Genomic DNA, 19,068 nt, shown 5'->3' on the forward strand with positions numbered 1-19,068 from the left:
AAATCATACAATGTGATTTCCTGGATTTTTTTTCTCATTTTGTCTCTCATAGTTGAAGTGTACCTCTGATGAAAATTACAGACCTCTCTCATCTTTCTAAGTAGGAGAACTTGCAAAATCAGTGGCTGACTAAATACTTTTTTGCCCCACTGTATATTTCACTTTGGTTTGCCCACAAACTAAAGTGATTTCCATGTATCCGTCATTATGGGACAGTGTCAGTGTACGCAAATACAGTTCTTGAGTATAAATCTGCTGCATTAAGTTTAAAGTTTCAGAGCTGCACAATGTGCAGCTGTCACGTTAGAAATAAACGTGGTAAAATGAATATTTTAACCTGTGAATTCACACGATTTCGATAATTTTCTACCAGCATTCCTCTCTTGCCTTAATCGAAGCAACAGTTTTGCTTTTTACTGTAAGAATTTTTACATTTTCTTCAAAAGCAGAAATATTTGGCACACGACTGATCAATTTTAAGACTCAAATTATGCGCAGAATGCATCATTTAATTTGTTTCATGGGATCGCGCACAGAGCCTGAAGCAAAAAGCAAGTTGATAAACACCTTTGTGGTACCCTGTTACTTGTGACTGAGGCTTTAGGGTTTGTAGAGCCAGCTCAGGCAAAGAGACTCTGGCTCTGTTGAACTTCACGTTGCAACCCTCTGGTTAAATCATAAAAAAGCAAATAATATATTGAGCAAGGGCTTGACAACATAAATAGATATTACTTTAGTCCTGTGCATTAAAATGACTTGTTGGCGGCTATTAACACAAATGTTCAACTGCTGTGTCCTTGTGGCGCTCAGCATTCAGATACTGGAGTGATTTTCATCCTTGACTTGAAATTTCGTTATGATGAGCTGTGACTTGCTCTGCGACACTTAGACTTGTCTCATATGACTTGGACTTGCCTGAAAGGTGCAAAATTGCAGCACAAATAGGCCACATTAAGTGCAAGGTAATTACGAGAGAAAGAGCCTATACAGCTATAAATAATATATAAGTCATATAACATTTGTTTTGTGACAAGGTCTGTGGTCCAGGAGTTGGGACTAAGTCTGTTATCCTGACCAACTTGAGACTTAACTTGAACTTGCTGCATGAGACTTGAAAAAAAAAAAAAACAGCTCTGCCTGCAAATCACTGAGGCTGTGTTCACTGTGATGTGTGTTTGTCTTTGTGTGTGAGAAACAAGACACAGGGAGGGGAAAAGGTCCCGGTTTGACCGAAAACACTATTTATTAAAAGCTATTAACACATTCCCACATGTACACACACACACACAAACACACACACGCACAAAGAGAGACATACATAACTGTTGAATTGACATATTATACTCAGCTCTTTGAAGTTGAACTTTTGAACGTGTACACACACACACCACATCAACACACACATGCGCACCTCACTAAAGGCTCCCTGTGCTGCTCATAAAAACACTCATGTTTCAAACATCTGGGAGCTTGAAAGCTTCGCATGTCGCGCTGTCTTCCTGCGTGTGCATGTGTGCGTGTGTGTTTATGTGTGCATTAGACCAGCTTGACCCAGTGACCTTGCAGTGTCATGTAAATCCATATTCCCAGCACACAGCTTGTGTCCGTGTGTGTGTGTGTGTGGTTATGTGCGTACATAAAGCATGTGCGTATGAGAGTTTTAACATGTGGAGATGGACATTTGGATAGCGTGACATGTGCTGTTAACATGTTGGATGATATAAGCATCACTTTTTTGTGATGCCAGGAGTGTGTGACACTATGAGACACCAGCAAGAAAGTTATAAAACTTACAGTCAGTTTTCTTTGTGATCTCAGGGATCTCATTTTAACTTTTTTTTATGAGAGCATGACATCTGTTAAACTTGAAATTGTTGGGTTATTTACTTAATTACTGGTGACATTATGAAGCTGTGGCAATGTAATCTGTTACATTTGCTGTTAACTACAATAATGTGAAAAGATAGTTGGCTATGTCAGACATCACAGTTTATTGTCAGAGCTTAAATCTGTGTCATGTCAGTAGTTAGCTTTTTTAAAAGATGTGAGGGTCTTCTGTAACAGTAGTGTGTGTGGACTGTGACGTGTGTATTCAAGACTTTGCCTGTTAGAAGACTCTCCTTTACGTTTATACATTGTTCTTGTAAATCAATCCATCTCATTCTGTACGTGGGTTCAGTTTGTCTGACTCTAAATAAAATCTGTCACTCTGGAATTCATCCTGTTGTCCTGTGCATGCCTCCTGCCTCCCATCACCTTTGTTAAGACATTCATTTAATTCACACCACATATACAAAAAAATGCCATGTGTGTCTCAGGGCTGCTGTGGATATTGTTAGGTTCTTTTATTTTGACTAATCCAAAGTCTGCGGGAGAAAAGCAGTCGGCACCTTCAACCAGAAACACTTCTGCTACACAGTTAATATCAGCCCACAGCTGGTGTGTTGTCATGTACAGTATAAGAGTTATAGTCAGTGAAATATGTTGCTGTTGTTTAGCAGTGCAGAGCCTGGGAGTAACTAACAAAGCAGTGGACTACAAGTCAATAATAGACTTCTGTCGAACTTGGGTGCATTTACACCAATAATTATTATTGAGCAGTTGTTAAATAGAACAATTAATACATACATCTTGACTTCTGAGTAACTGCTTCTGTAACATTTTAGAGTAGCACTGGAGTAGCTGCAGGTCCTAGAGGTTTATTCTTTGACTTGACGTCAACCTGCCCTGAAGGACTTGAGGCTCATGTCTACCATACACTAAGAGATTTTTAAGAGACTAAAGTCTGACACTCTCTCACGTCTGAAGACAATGTGAGTTTTTACTTACACATTATAAGATTTCGCAAAAAGACTGGGAATCTTGTAGGGTCATATGTCTAAAGTATTCTTGTCAATTCAGCATCAATAGAATCAATAAAGATAAACTGTATTTAAGTACAAACGCTACAGTTTTGGATTTTGTGGCTTCAACTTGTTACCAGCCTGCTGGTATTTTAGTGAGAGGAGACCAGTTTTTCCTCCTTTTCCAAAGTCCAAGAGAACCAAGACTTGTTCATGTTCCTGCGCCTCCACAGAGTATCCTCCATGTTTACTGGCGACCCAGTTTACTGCTTCTTGCTGGTGCAGGAGAGAGCGCAGCTATTGGTTATTGACAATGTTCACATCATTGAACTGCATGAGCCAAGACAAAGAACTTACCGATAGTAATAAAAAGTTTGATTTTGTTGGAACATCGCGTCGAGAAAAAGTCAGACCTAAGATAGCTCATACTTAGATTATGACCACGTTATACCAAACGATCGAGATCACTGGAGCGCACCACGACTTCACCAAAACTCTAATGAATTTCTTGCCACATTTGAAATTTATGTGACTGTGAAATTTCTTGAAAAGTTGTTTGGTGTTAGGCTTAATTCTGAGAGACCTGACACTTCACTTGGACTTGTCTCAAATGACCCCAGATAGAGGTGCAAATCAGAGCTGTAGCATTCAGTTGGGTTGAGATTTGGTTACTGTGAAGGCCAAAGCATATTACACACATCATTTCCATACTCATCAAATCATTCAGAAACCCCTTGTACAATGTATTGGAACGTCTGTATTTGTTACATTTCTCCATCTCCATGTCTGCTTCTTTTATTTCTCTCTTGACTGTCATTGCTGAACTCATCCAGAATGGACCCTGAATTTTAAAAGGGATTAAAAATCTTGTAACTGTGGCCTGCAAGTGTTTGCAATGAATACTGTATTTTGTAACTAAAAGCACAAAAAGATAGAGATTGTATGATAGATTTTCACTTTTACTTGAATGAATTTTGATCATATTCAAGGTTCAAATGACTTTAAGAATAATAACATTAATATCACCTTTAGATAATGTCAGTAATGGATTTGTACCACTACTAGAGATATATATAGATATATGATATATACTATACTCCATCCATGCGAAGTACAGAAGGCTAACTGCAGCAGTGTGTTTGTCTAAAGCATGCGTGCATGCGTCCATTTGAAATTCACACTGAACTTGTCATCAGGATGTGTTTCTTTGAAATCTTTTCTCTCTCGTTTGGTTCTCTCGTTTCTCTCCTTCCTGTTCCCTTTCCATTTCCTCTGACCTTTTCCTGTGCAGCCATGATTTTAACTTCCTCTCTATGTGTGTGCTTGCGTGTTTCTGTGTGTGTGTGTGTGTGTGTGTGTGTGTGTGTGTATATGTGTGTTCAGCTGAGTGTGAGCATAAGATCCACAGCCCCAGTGGGACGCTGAGCAGCCCTAACTGGCCAGACAAGTATCCCAGCCGTAAGGAGTGCACCTGGGACATCACAGCCACGCCGGGGCACCGAGTCAAGATAGTAAGTGTGTTGAAATCAAGCAGATTTCTGACGAACGCTTCACTTTAGCATTATTGGCCTTCTTCCCTTCCTCATAACAATGCATTATTCTGTCTGTGGGCTCATATCTTATGTTAAACCCTCAGACTGTCCTCCTCTCTTCTTTCTCTGTGATCTCTCTTTCCCATGTTCCACTTATGAAACCCAAATGTGAATGGGGGAGAAAGTGCACGTTTGTATATTCGGGCTAACTGCAAGCGTGTGCTCATGCGTTAGAAAGAGGCCTTGGGCAGTGGCCATCTGTGTCCTTGTGGCTTTCTGTGTGTGTGTGTATGCATGCATTTAGCAGGCACATACACACACATGCATTTGTGCATGTAAGCATTTATGTGTCACTGCAAACAGTCATCTCCACATTTTTCTGACTTACTGCAGATGTACCTATTTAGGAATAAACCGACATATTCTGCTCTGCTGTGTGCATCATGAATTGAAGATAGTTGAGGCTGAAAAGTTAGATGTCTGATGTGTGTGGTTATTTGTCCGAAGAGAGACAGAAACAAAGATTTGAGAGGAGATTGTGTTTGGCTATCAGTGTTAGCTTTGATGCAAATGGATTTGCTCCTGACTCAGGTGGATTCACAGAAGATGCTAAACACTGTTTTCAAGGGGTGAAAGAGTGGTCTAGACATACACACAAACAAATAGGTTCGTACCTCCATACTTGTGAGGACTCTCAGCGGCATAAGACTTTCTCTAGCCTTAAAGATATGCTAGACAGGATTTTCCTAAAACACAATGTATACACTCATACAGAAGTAATCCCTCTCAGTCACTTATGACCCACTAGAGGTGTGTGGTGGTGTTTTTTCTGCACACACTTTGCCCTCTGCCTGTATTTTCTTAATGTTTGTGTTTGGGACGTGTATGGTTGTGTACCCCCACAGTGTTCAGGTGTGGTTAGGGCTTTATAAAAAGGTAGCGGCCAGGTGCCAGACTATAAGCAGCAAACATCCAAGTGACACAGCATCAAAAACACGGAAATATAGCAAGGTAAATCACCAAATGAGAGTGACTCTGGGGTTGGCTTTGGGGGGTGGCAGTAGCAGTAGCTCAGTCCATAGGGACTTGGGTTGGGAACCAGAGGGTCGCCAGCCAAAGTCCCCATCTGGACCAAACATGGAGTTTGGACCGATAGTTGGAGAGGTGCCAGTCCACCTCCTGGGCACCGCCGTGGTACACTAGAACAGGGCACCAAACCCCTACTGCTTGGGGCTCTTGTCCATGGGCAGCCCCTTTGCTCTGACATCTCTCCATTTGATGCATGTATGGGTCCTGATTGTGCATGTGTGTGCATTTGGGGCCTGTGTGTTTAAGACAAGAGAGTGAAAAAATCCCCCTTTTCCTCTGGGGTTAATAAAGTATATCTTCTTCTTCTTTTACTTTCACTTTTGCTGGCGAACGTGTTTATAAACAGTAACTGAGAATCCTGTATAGTATACCCTTAATCATTTGGTCTATAAAACATCAATAAATAGTGAAAAATGTCACTGACAATTGTCTAAAGCCTGAGATCACAGCTTAAAACTGCATGTTTTGTCTCACCAACTTCCCAGAAGCTAAAGATATTCAGTTTATTATCACATAACACAAACTAAACCAGCAAAATCCCCACATTTTAGAAGCTGCAATGAGGTGACGTTGGCATTCCAGCTAAAAAAAAATCACACACTTGTTTTGTCTATTAATTTTTTGTCAGTCCACTGCTAAATTAGTCAGCTGATCTAAACTGTATGTATGTCTTGATCCTGACACTCAACATGGTCCTCACAAGGATACAAACACACGAGCACACATGTCCCACATTCACACAGCGCGCTTCAGATAATCCACCCATGTTTCTCATGCAAATAGTGTCAGACACACACAAACACAGTGCAAGCTTCACAATGTGCGCACACATTCCTGGTCTAGACACACACACACACATCTACACACAGCTACACACACCCAGACACACAGTACAGTCTGTAGTCCTGCAAAGTATTAGGGTTTTGGCTCGTCACCTCGCTTCCTCTCTGTAGCTGCATGCTGAGCCTGCTGCATGTTATCAAAATTGTCATCAACTGTCATTTAGTTTTGATAATCTCTTTTTAACGCTTACGTAAAACACGTTACATCATCAGCTACGGTAACACATTTAGTAGTTTTAGCACCTGTTTTGAATGTGTGACTACATGTGATTTACACACAACTACACACAAATTGGGAAACTTGTTCTTGTGTGAGTATGTGTTGTGTGTTGGTGTGTGTGTGTGTGTTGAGATTAGCAGGGGCCCTCTCTATATCCACAGTAATGACATCGCAGCGGGATATATTTAATACCAGAAATCTGATCATAGACATGAAGGTCACTCTGTTATTGCTTCTTTGCTCTCGGTCTGTCTCACACACACACACACACAAAACTCTCTCTGAAGTAGTAAACAGTTCTTCCACATATCAGCGTCTCACCAAAGCTACAGTTAGAAACATCTGGAAGCCATCACGACCCCCAGAATCAAACACTTCCCGTCTCGGTAACGACGTTAACCCATCTTCGCTCTCCTCTCCTTCCGCCTGGCTTGTGGAAATCAGTGTGGTGTGGTGTTTGTGGTGGCGTGATGGAGCACGGCTCAGGAGACAATCAGAGAGGTGTGTGTGACTATGTGTGGGAGAGAGGCCTGCAAGGTGTTATGACTCAGCTCACGGTGACTTGATTAGATTAGGAATCGTGACACTGTGTACATGCATGTCAGTGTGTAAGCAATGTGTAGGCAAAGACGGAGGGAGGCAGCCGGTGTGTTCTGTAGATACATATTAAAGAATATGAAATGCAAATGTGTGTATTTTGCTTTGGAAGAGTTTTAAAGGTGTGGAACACTGAAGGAAGGGAAAAAATATTTGTACCATCCTCAGCATCTCTACTAAAACCTGTCTCTTATTGCAGCAATCCGTTAAGTTACTGGTGAGAAAAATGTGGTTATGTTGGATACATGTTTTAACCATGGGTCACATAACTTTGTGTACCTTCTTAGCAACTTTCAGTTCATTGTTTTGATTTGCTGGTCTGAAACTTTACTCTTTCAGGTCACTGTCGTTTTGTCGTTTTGCCACAACAGGCAGATGTTTCCAGATGAAAAGCTCTAAAAACTCACTGTGTGCTGCCTTCACAAACTCAGTGACCGGCTGGTGAACGTATTGAAGTTTAAATGGGCTCATCACTTGTTACTTTTATCTTGATTATAGCACACAAACGCAGCCGATCCCCCAGATTTTTTCTGGGTTATGAACTAACATCACCAAACCTCAGGTGGCGTGATGAATTACGGGAATCAGTCGATCAGAATTATGCTGCCTTCACATTGATTCAAAAAGATGGTAGACAAACACCTCCTGGATGGCACGGGAAAAATGAAATAGTCATTACAATATGTTGCTATGGTGATGCTCTGTTGTTAACAAAGAATGGAATAAGATACATAGATACAAGAATAATAAGAAACTTAAAAACTGACGTGGAGCCCCTCTGTGCAGAGTTTGCATGTTCTCCCACTGTCATTGTGGGTTTTCTCAGGGTACTCCAGCTTCCTCCCACAGTCCAAAGACATGCAGGTTAACTGGTGACTCTAAATTGTCCGTAGGTGTGAATGTGAGTGTGAATGGTTGTCTGTCTCTACGTGTCAGCCCTGTGATAGTCTGGTGACCTGTCCAGGGTGTACCCTGCCTCTCGCCCAGTGTCAGCTGGGATAGGCTCCAGCCCCCCCGCGACCCCTAACAGGATAAGCCACGACAGAAAATAAATGAAGGAAAAAATTACATGATATTTGATTTGACAGAATCTGACAGCTGTCTTGTCCCACAGTGTTCCACAGCAACATGAATATAACATAGATATGTATACATTAATAAGAGAATTGAACCAGATGTTTAGTAATGCAAGAGTTACTTTTGCTGTTAACTCATTACTTTTATATAAGTGGTAAAGTAATTTTAATACTTTGAGAAGTAACTATTAATTGTGACTATTAATTGTCAGTAACCTGAACACTGGTGGAGACCAAGACAGAGCTAAAAAAAGAGTTAGATTCATCAGGTGGCAGGAAACACAATGCCACATGAATGACAATGTTGCTCTGTAACTGCTGGACGTGGAAATTAGCATCTCTTTGCTGATGAGTTCAACATATCTTCCTAAAAGGTGGCATAATATATCAGTGTTGTATAAAGTTTGTTTCCACCACCCCCAAGGTGCCAAAAAATCAGATATTGCAGATTTAATTTCGACTTGTTGCTGAGCTTAGTTATGTTTTCTAGCTTCTCCATCAGCTACATTTAGTCTAAACTCAGGTGTGCTTTGTTGCTTTTATAAAAAGGTCAGATCTGAATTTAGAGAATGACTCACACATTACAACACGGGCTCCAACAAAGGAAACTCTCATCAGTCTCTTTCCAATTCACTCTTCTCCTTTAAACGTTCGTAACTTAGTTGTGATTCCTGTGAACCAATAAGAACATCACCAAGAAAACTCACAGCATCCACACACTGTATTTTACAGTAATTAGATGAAGCAGTCTACCACTGAGTTTGACAGTCTCTCAATTTTGCTTAATTACTTCACCACAAAACTAAACTGCTTTTCTGCACAGAACGAGGAGGGGCTACAGATCATCCCGTGCAGACAGAGATAATCTATTTGAGCTATTTTAGAGTGTCCTCTTCATCCTCTACATGAAGAAATTGAGATCCCAACTGACCCAACTGATGATTAGTTTCCCATTTAACTACTGGGTGGTGACGATGCTGGTTTTTGCTCTGGCATAGGTCTGGTGGCACTTAATGTTGTTGAGTCTGTGTCTCTATGTCTCTGTATATTCTGTGTTTTTGATCAGGCTGCATGACAAATTTCCCACTGGGCACTATAAAGTTGAAGTTGAATTCGAATGTCAGAGTTCACCAACTTCCAGGGACCCCAGCTTCACAAGTTTTCACTAGAATTGCTTTCTAACAAAGAAGTAGTCCCCTATAAAAGCTGTGGACAGTGAGGTCAACAGTTAATCTTTCAACACCCACTCACATCTCTCTCAGCGACCTCTCACCCTCTCTATCTCTCCGCTTCTACCTTTCCAGGCCTTCAATGAGTTTGAGATCGAGCAGCATCAGGAATGTGCATATGACCACCTCGAGGCCTTTGATGGGGACAGTGACACGGCAGCCATCTTGGGTCGACTGTGTGGCAGCAAGATCCCGGAGCAGCTGGTCTCCACCGGCAACAAGATGTACCTCCGCTTCATTTCTGACGCCTCAGTACAAAGAAAGGGCTTCCAAGCTACACACTCCACAGGTGTGTGTCAGTGTGGAAGCATGTTGTAGTGTTTGTGTATGTTTGTGATAATATCTCACTGTGAGTGAGTTCTTGTGACTGCAAAGAGCATCACTCAGTCACCAGCTTTGATTTCTCAGGTCAGAATAGTTTTTTAAGAGCAACATCTCCCTCTAGTGGTTCATAGCAGCACATGCAAGATGAGAGTCATGCCATCTGACCTGGGACAACAAAGTCTAACAGAGGCCTAATTTCAGATTAAAGTTTTACTCTTTCCTTGTCTCTCTGCAGAATGTGGAGGTCGTCTAAAGGCAGAAGTTCGTCAGAAGAACCTCTACTCTCACGCCCAGTTTGGAGACAATAATTACCCAGGTCACACTGACTGTGAGTGGCTGCTTACAGCCGAGCAGGGTTATGGCATCGAGCTGACCTTCATTACCTTTGAGGTAGAGGAGGAAGCTGACTGTGGTTATGACTACATCGAGCTGTACAACGGGTACGATGCCAACTCACATCGACTCGGTCGCTTCTGCGGTTCAGGGGTAAGATTATATCTTCTTTTCAATGACTCATATTTCATCTTTGGTGGGGCAACTAGACCAAAGACCAAAACCATCAATGAACTGATTTCACTAGTAAATATTGCTTGTGTAACCAAAGCCTGAAATATTTAATTCCTCCATTGCTGTGTCTAAAATTACATCAGTGAACCACACTCATGCACTGGGTGATACAATGATTATGAGCACAGTAGTTTATTTTGAGTTAATCCCACAGTCACCACCCTGCTGCAGTGAATACGCACCAGAGCTCCAAATGTGTATAAATCTGCAGATGAATTTAGTCCCCAGGAAACACACTATTGAGTCCCGTTTGAGCCACATTTACTTAAACCTCCACTGAACCAGTGGGTTTGACAGGATACAGAAGACAGAAAGTAAAGAGAGAAGGACTGGGGTGACCTCTAGCTCACCTGATAGAGTGTGTGCCCCATGTAGGCTGGGTCCCTTGGAGCGGCCCAGGGTTTGGTTTGGACTTAAAAACGGCCAAAAAATAATCTTTAAAAAAAAGAGACACATTGTTGGTTTTGGCCTTTTCACAGAATTTGTTGACAGTCGGAAAAATACGGAATAAAATAATGTATACTTTGGATTTTTACTGACAACTTTTGATTGCCTGCTGAATACTTTCAAATTTTTTATTTTTTCCATTTTACTTTCCATCAACCATTCCAGATGGCCATTCCTTTCTATTCATTTAGTATGAATATGTCATAACAGACTCTTGCTTTCATAGAGTCGTGTGAGCTATCTCAGTATACAGAACATGAGATGCAGATATTTCCTGATTTATCATAATCATTATCATCATTTTGAATTTTATTTTTTGTTAATGCAAGGTTCTTGTACAGCTGCTTGTGTCAATATGAATCACTGATGCCATCAGATATTTTATTTACCAAAAAAAATTAAAAAGAATTTTGTAGAAGAATGTATTTATATTTCTTAAACTATGATGATAAAAAGTTTTTTATTTCTTAGGTGTCAACACTGACATTTGGGTATTTTTTTGAGACTTGTATAAAAAACATGCCCTAGTGGTTACGCAGTTAAGATTTATAATAAAAGTCTACCTTGCATTACCTCATAACAATATAACTTTGAGAAAAATTAATGCAGACTAGATTTTCATTGTGAAGGATACAAAGCGGTCAGATAACAGATAAATTACTCCAATACAAGTAAAAGCACTGACAATGTTACTTAAGTAAAAATGCAAAAAAAAAACACCAACAACATCTTATTAGCAAAATGTGCTTAAAGGGACATTTCATACCCAAATCAAACATGTTTTTCCTCTTACCTGTAGTACTATTTATCAGTCATTTATTGTTTTAGTTTGAGTTGCCGAGCGTTGGAGACATTGGCTGTAAAGATGTCAGCCTTCTTCTGAATGTAATGGAAGTAGATGGCACTCGGCTAGTGGTGCTCAAAGAGCTAAAAAAAAAAAAAAAAAATTACAGAGCTACACCAGTAGATGCACTCTTCCTTCTGCGCGGTGATGTGGTTGGCAGGTGCAGATTATTAGAAAGCAAATAGTTCCTACATGAAACTGCTCACAGCAAGGTCTGTGGATTATCTTGAGTAACCAGGTCATGATTTCTGGAAAGAGTACCACAGGCTGAGTGCCATCTAGTACCATTATATTTTAGAGACGATAAACATCTGTATTGCTCAGCATCTCACACCAAAACAATCTAGACTGACAAATGGCACCACAGATAAGAGGGAAACATGTATTTTGCTTTGGGGGTGAACTGTCCCTTTAGAGAATAAAAAAATAAAAGTACTCAAAGTGGAAAAATGGCCAATGAAGATGACATAGCTCAAAATTTCCAATCGATGTTCACACATAATTAATGGAAACTTTTCTTGGAAGGTGGGAAAAATACACAAAAAAACTCCCCATACACAAGCCACACCTAACCTGTGATGTAAACTATTTGATTTGTAGTTAACAGACTGAATTACTCAAAACCAGCGACATGAACCTCTCAGTGTCTAAAACATTGCTTCACATGTCTCCCTCTTCCCTTCCTCAGCCCAGGGAAGGGATCTACTCACCCGGAAGCACGATGCTGATCCGTTTCCATAGCGACGACACAATCAGCAAGAAGGGCTTCCACATCCGCTACACGAGCACCAAGTTCCAGGAGAGCCTTCACACCAGGAAATGACCTCACACGCAGCCCGTAACCTCTGACCTCTGTGCAGCCCCCCGCCACTGTCACCCTGACCTTCACCATGGCAACGAGAAAAGTACAGCCTGTCCCCTCTTCTCGGACCCGACAGACAGATGCGGACATTTGTGGACGTTCGCCAGCCGCGGGGGGAAGTCAACACTTGACATGAACATTAGTCTCCCTCTGTGGCTCCACACAGGTCAGCGCACTCTGAGATGAGACAGGAAAAACACTGAGATATCAATACGTGCTTCAGCAAACGTGGAGAATCATGCCGACGACTGAGCGAGCCATCTCTGTGGAGGAGATGGTTTTCATTACTGCACATCCAGCTACCCTCAGTGTGGATACTCACGGTGGCAAAACAAAAGAGTACAAACACACACACCGGTAAACACACCAGACTCATATTCAGAACTATAAACTATGGATGCTTGAGGAACTGAAGAGCTTCTACCTAAAAAGAAAAATGCATCCACCCGGGGAGTTCAGAGTCTCGTCTGACTCCTTGGACTGTGCGACTTACTGTGATCAGACGGCTGCTCATATCCACAGTAACTGAGAGGAAACTCTTGAGTAGACATTTTTATTGCCTTTGATGCCTGGGAACTGCAACCCAGCTCAGAACGGCTGCAGATGATTTTATTTCATGTCTTATTGTAAAACCCGTTGTGTTTACTGTATGTGTGTCTGTGTGTACAGAGAAAAAAAAAGAACAAACAAAAGGCTGAAGTCCGTCATTTGCCCTTTTTGCTTAAAGCTTATGCAGACAACCATCGTGGAATGGGGAGAAAAAAAAATGCAAATGGAGAATTTCCAAATGATCTGTGATGTTAATGTTAAGCCTTGCATTATGTTGTGTGTGTGTCCATGCTGTTTCTTGAGTTTGCACCATCTTGTAACAAACTTTCGTGGATGTTTCCAGTTTCCACCTCAGCCCCGCTCCCAAAAAAGTGGATATTGGAAGGGAATATTTTCACAGCTGTCTCTCGGAGTGACACAATTCTGATTGAAGGAGAGATTCCCATGGTGCTAACACATAAGAATACACTGAATGACAGGCGACTGTGGTTGGAAATAGGAGACACAGTCGGCGTGCGAACAGCACACTGCATCAACAGCACTAGTCCTGTGGAACTACAATATTGCCTTAGAACCAAAATGTATGCTATCGATGCTCTTGTGTCAGCGGAGTGTTTTCAAGGTTTTTTGGCAGCATATTTTATTTGTTTGGAGACCTTGAATGGTTTTATTGTTTTAAAAAAAAAACACAACAAAAAACATGGGAAATGTAGTCTGTGTGTGAGATAGGGTGTCAATGGTGCATGTGTGTTTGTGTGTCATTTTTGTAGCTGCTCTCAGAGATACATGAACACATGCTTACACATCCACAGATACACAAAAACTCATTTGTGTGCGTTTTCCCAGACATATCTGAACACACACTTCCTCTTCTGTATATCTGGAGTGTGGAGAGCAAAGTGCTGCGAAGGTGGAGGACATATGCAGTTTATTGTGTTAAATGCAAATGTGTAAGTGTGTGTTATAGGAGATTATAGAGAAATAATGTGTGTGTGTGTGTGTCTGTAAACTGTATGTTTCTGAGTTGAATCATTCATTGCTGTACGTGCCAAGCTCCAGGTGACCCTGATCCGCTGTAGTTTTTGTTTTATCACTCCACCTCTTGTGTCTGTAGTTCAGAGACACTGACATGACGTCCTCTGCATCAGTCATTAAAATACACACAGCTAAAAACTACATGCATCTGTGTGTCATGGGTTGTTGCTGTGTGTTATAAATTAATTTATGTTTTGCATTTTTTGACCTGTTTAGACGAGACTATAGTGCCAAATATTGATCCATAAATCAAATCAAGATTTTCATAAATGTTCATTTATGTATTGAAGATTTTCTCCCTATCTTGGTCTTTTACTTAAGGATCCCCCAAAGTTTAGGTTTCACAAGCTGAGCACAAGCAAACAAATGGTTATCATGTAAACTAGTACTTTGCCACTGTAAAATCTTTCAGTGTAGTAAATGCCTCGACATTTTTACTTTACTAAGGAAACTAGGGGGTTCTGTGCAACACCCTTAAGTAAGTCCCTCAGCTTAGGAAAAATGAAGTCTTAAGTGCCATGCTTAAAGAGAAAACTTAAGTTGTTTTGTGCAACTTGCTCCTGGTCTTCTTCTTTTACATAATGATTATATATTTATAAATCCATTTGATGGAGTTCAATGTCTCAGATTAGGTCTGTTGTAATATAGTACTCATAATCTCTGGCAAAGGTGCAGTAAATGAAGCCACCCTTAAAAAAAACCTGAACCTATTTGGGTGTTTTTGTCAGACTGTTTCCTCTCAGCAGTTGTGTCTATCCCTTTAAGGCTCACTGACTCTACCTCAACAGCGAAGTTTTGTGTTTCTATGGAGTCTAGAGTGTGCACTCTGTGGTTGTGAACCCTTACAGAGTTGTTAAGGTCACATGTGAGTCGTTGACCCACCAGGCCATCTTGTGTGCTGTTAGGGTTAGATGGGAACAGGTGTGAATGGGTGTTAAGCCATTAAGGGAGGGGTCCCAAGATTGCAGTATAGGTGGTTGTTAAGTGGTGTCGTAGGCCACCTCCTCTGTTTAACGATGGTCGTTCCAGTTTGGTTAATCGAGGAATGGAAACATAATTTCAGGTCACAATGCAATATTATTGCGATTTCAAATATGTTGCTATATGCTAAGTATTGCGATAAAATAAATTATGATATAGTGCTATTCATTACCTTTTTCAACTGTAAATTATGTCCCCAAAGGAAAGCTTTGTCAACATATATATACAGAAGATAAAGTTTTCAGTCTGTTTGTCTCACTTCAGCCTTTTTTTTGCAGCAGCAGAAAAATGTATCCAGTGGGCTGAAAAAGCAATTTATCATATTATTCTAGTAGACTACCTAAAGTTTAATTTGTATTTGTAATATTAATAACTTATGTAATTAAAAAAAATCAATACTTGGCACTCTGTGATGATACCTTATTGCCACACAAAAATATCACAACACTATGCTGTATTGATTTTTACCCCTACCCCTAATTTGAGGTAGCCAACAACCCGGTTTAATACATCCACCTCTAAAGCTAACCAAGTTTTTTCATGGTGCTTTTTCTATGGATTTAAAAATCAAAACAAGATGTTGCATGTTAATTAGTGAGTTTTAGAGGTGCTGGTAGAGTATTTTCTGACTGAGATTTTAGATTCTGTTATTCCATTTATTTAGGCTATGTGTCGACCTATAAAGGCTGCCCCCTAAAAGTTAAAGATTCAAATCATCAGTCAGAGACCCCTTAGTCGACTGAGATTCTTCAAGGTGAGCAGCCGTTCGTCAGTCAGTGTGCAGTGTACTTCTGGAGATGTTTCCGTCCCCAGATTTAGCTGCAGAGGGAGCGCTTCTCGCTTTCACGCTGCTCTCCGGTGCAGACAGCTGTGGACCCAGACCCAAAGTGAGCCTAAGTGACAAGGAGGCAGCTGCCCAGAGGCTCAAAGGTAATGTCATCTTCTGCCTTCTGCTTAGAAGAGGTGAATTTACAGCTCACAGCAACTCAACCTGAAATAGTCTGGTTTTTGTTTGATGTCATGTGTTGACAAAAAATGTTGTTACACATTTCCAATTTGTCGTTAGTGTAGTTAGCATGCATTCACTTAAAGGGCTAACTTGGCTTTTTTCACAACATTACGTGAATGCTGCTGTCACCCTGAACGTCCCGCCAAACATCGCTCAACCTCTCAAACTATATGGAAGAACAAATAGTCGAATGTTCGTACTGAACAGCAAAATCCGATTGACTAACATAATTCTGAGTCGGGTGCAGTCGTAGTATTGATCATATTCCATCTTTACTATGTATTTGTTTTCTGTTATCAGAGAGCAGCTGATCAATCAGATCTGTCATTGCTACTCTGGTCTTTTTTAATCTAATACATTCATAATTGCTTTTTAAAATACATCAATTTATAATCTCAGTACACCTGAACACTGAAAAAGTTTATAATCACTCTGGTAGCAAAGACTCTGTAAAATTCATGCTGCCAGAGGCTAAAGGTCATTTGGGGTGGAGCTCCACCTGCTGGTAACAGAAATAGTGGTGATATAGGAAATATAATTCTGTATTAATGCATGACATAAAAATCTTCTGTTGACAGTCATTCACCATTATTCTACAATCTGCCTTGTAAAAAAATATTTGAGATTAAAACCTTGGTGCTCTCCAGCTGACAAAGATTGTTATCAACCAAACTGCTGGTAAGAATAATCACATTTTATGTGGAGTTGCTCCCCAGAACAAAATGTGTAAGGGAGTGTTCTTTACTTTTGAGGGGGGTTGGTGCAAAAAGGGGCAGGCATGTCAAATCATTTTTAAGCACTGGGGAGGGACATATGTTTTTTAATGTGGCTTAAGGGAGGGGCATACACATTTAAATGGTTGTATTTTGTATTTATTTCAGCTACTGATTCTTAAAGAAAACATGTCCTCCAAACCAAAGGATACTTTCTTTAAAGAACACAAAAGTTACACTATTTATCAGTCAAAACTGTAAAAACATGAGTTATCATTGGATTTTCACATTTCTGATGGTCCTTGGACATATCATGTGCACCTAAAGCTTCTGTCATCAAAAAAATAAAAATAAAATCATAACAAATCTGAGCTTAAAACAGTGATGTTTCATCAGTAAACTTATTGTACGTATCATTTAAAATGTGGCCAAAATAAACCGTTTGTATGTCCTAACCAACATGCATGAACTCTAGGATTTTGTCTTCAGCTTCTAACTTTCAAACTTCATAGGATAGCTTTGAAAATCTAATATCTAATTTATGCTATAGAGGGCAGGTCATATATTTTCTGCCAGTGACTCATGGAAGCTTGAGTAAAAATATTTGTAGCTTCAGGAAGGGTCAAAATATAAAAATAAAACAAAATCATATCCAAGCCACTCTGCTCCTCTGACGAGTAAAGAACAGTCCCTAACTGGTCAGAGAAGACACATTTTTAGGGCTTCCTGTGTGATTTATTCAGAGGTGATGGAGCCTGGTCAAAAACAAGTTTCCAGGATCTGAAGCATGTTTCTGAGAGGATTACCAAACGTGACAGCGGCAGGAAAACGCAGTAAAATTGGGCAAATATAACTAGCCAAAGTGACAACGCAAAGAAATGAGGACTTGAGCAGAAAAACAGCACAGTGAGGAGAACAAGTATGTGCCCAGTCAAAAACAAAATATCAAAATATCGCATCGAGGCTTCAGTTTAGGCGCTCAACAGTACTATGAATGCTGCTCTACATAAATGAACATCTATATTTGACTTCTGACCCATTTTAAACACAGCAGCTTGGTGGTATGTTGAGGATAAGCCACTTACCTTTATAGGATCAGTTTGATGAGCTTCAGGTGTCACACATTTGCTGCAACTCAGCCACAGCTGTTTGCTGCCGGTTATACAACCAGAACACCACTAGAGGGCGCTCGGTCTGAGCTTTTCAAAGGTCAGTGTTCTGAAATGGATCAAATGTTCCTCCCCTGACAGTCCGTGTTTTGGGTGCTTATACTTACAATGATTGGTTGCAGGTTTTTCATGATCACATGACTTTCTCTGAGATGAATACAGAACATTGATGCATCATGTGTAAGGCTCATAAATGACTGTTTTCAGATGAAACAATACTCTGAAGGCTCTGCAGTGTTCATGATGTGTATCCATGTTGAGGTACCACCACATTAATAATATGGTGTCTCTTCAACATGAATATATATGGCATATATGAGCTGTTTTTGTCACCCTGGTGTATCACAGTGTTGTCTAACCCTCTAAAGCTGCAGCATTGTGCTAGATCTGGTTCACTGTTTGAACTTTGGCTCCATCTATAGTTCATCCACAAAACTGCAGTTAGGCTGCTGTAACCATCACTTACGTTTCTTATATACTAGTTTAACCAAATTATTTTAAACATCCTCTCTCTCTTAATGGTATCTGCCTTTCTCTATATAGTTTTGGTTTTCTTCGCTGAGGTTTTGAGATCAACACTAAAGGGACTTCTACCATCCCAAGACATTTAAGTTTCAAAGAACTGCAACATGAACAAAAAGGAAACTCCAGATACCTGGGATTCCTAGTATGAAGACCAAAGTTTGAAACCATCTTTTTTATCTCTTGAACAAGCCATGTAACAAATACAGGCTTTTCATGAGTCATCTAAAGATTACAACCCTTTTTCCTCAAGTGCACCAATGTTTGAGGAAAAGATGGTCCATAACTTGGATAATAGTTAAAAAAAATGCCTATCACAATTTTCCTGAGCCCAAGGGTAAATATTCAGATATCTTTGTCAGTTTGAAAAACAAAGAAAAAACAGCAAATCATCACATTTAAGAAGCTGGAATGAGGATCTTTGTGGCATCGTTGCAAATGACTCAAACGATTAACTGATTTTCACAATAGTTGATTAATATTCTGTCAGCTGACTGCTCATTTCAGTTCAATAATAATGTTTACTTACTAGAGACAATGTCCTGGTTACTCTGGATCATGCCCAGACCCCAGGGTCAGCAAATCAAGATTTTACTGAAGTAACCATTTAAACTCTTT

General features: G+C 40.3%; 1 protein-coding gene across 4 annotated transcripts in view; it reads left to right on the top strand.

Annotated features, from left to right (window-relative positions):
- tll1 (tolloid-like 1) overlaps window positions 1-14,440 on the top strand; it is an 81,922-nt gene extending 67,482 nt beyond the window's left edge. For 3 of the 4 annotated variants that reach the window (XM_050045227.1, XM_050045228.1, XM_050045226.1), the window contains 4 exons: window positions 4,227-4,354; window positions 9,504-9,717; window positions 9,988-10,238; window positions 12,299-14,440. In XM_050045227.1, the coding sequence (XP_049901184.1) occupies window positions 4,227-4,354; window positions 9,504-9,717; window positions 9,988-10,238; window positions 12,299-12,433 (728 nt within the window). In that variant the 3' untranslated portion in view covers window positions 12,434-14,440. The remainder of the gene's footprint in view (window positions 1-4,226; window positions 4,355-9,503; window positions 9,718-9,987; window positions 10,239-12,298) is intronic. The other variant, XM_050045229.1, reaches the window with a different exon arrangement.
- Window positions 14,441-19,068: the final 4,628 nt, after the last annotated feature.

The sequence above is a fragment of the Epinephelus moara genome, chromosome 5 (genome assembly GCF_006386435.1).
Source record: "Epinephelus moara isolate mb chromosome 5, YSFRI_EMoa_1.0, whole genome shotgun sequence".
Taxonomy (NCBI): domain Eukaryota; kingdom Metazoa; phylum Chordata; class Actinopteri; order Perciformes; family Serranidae; genus Epinephelus; species Epinephelus moara.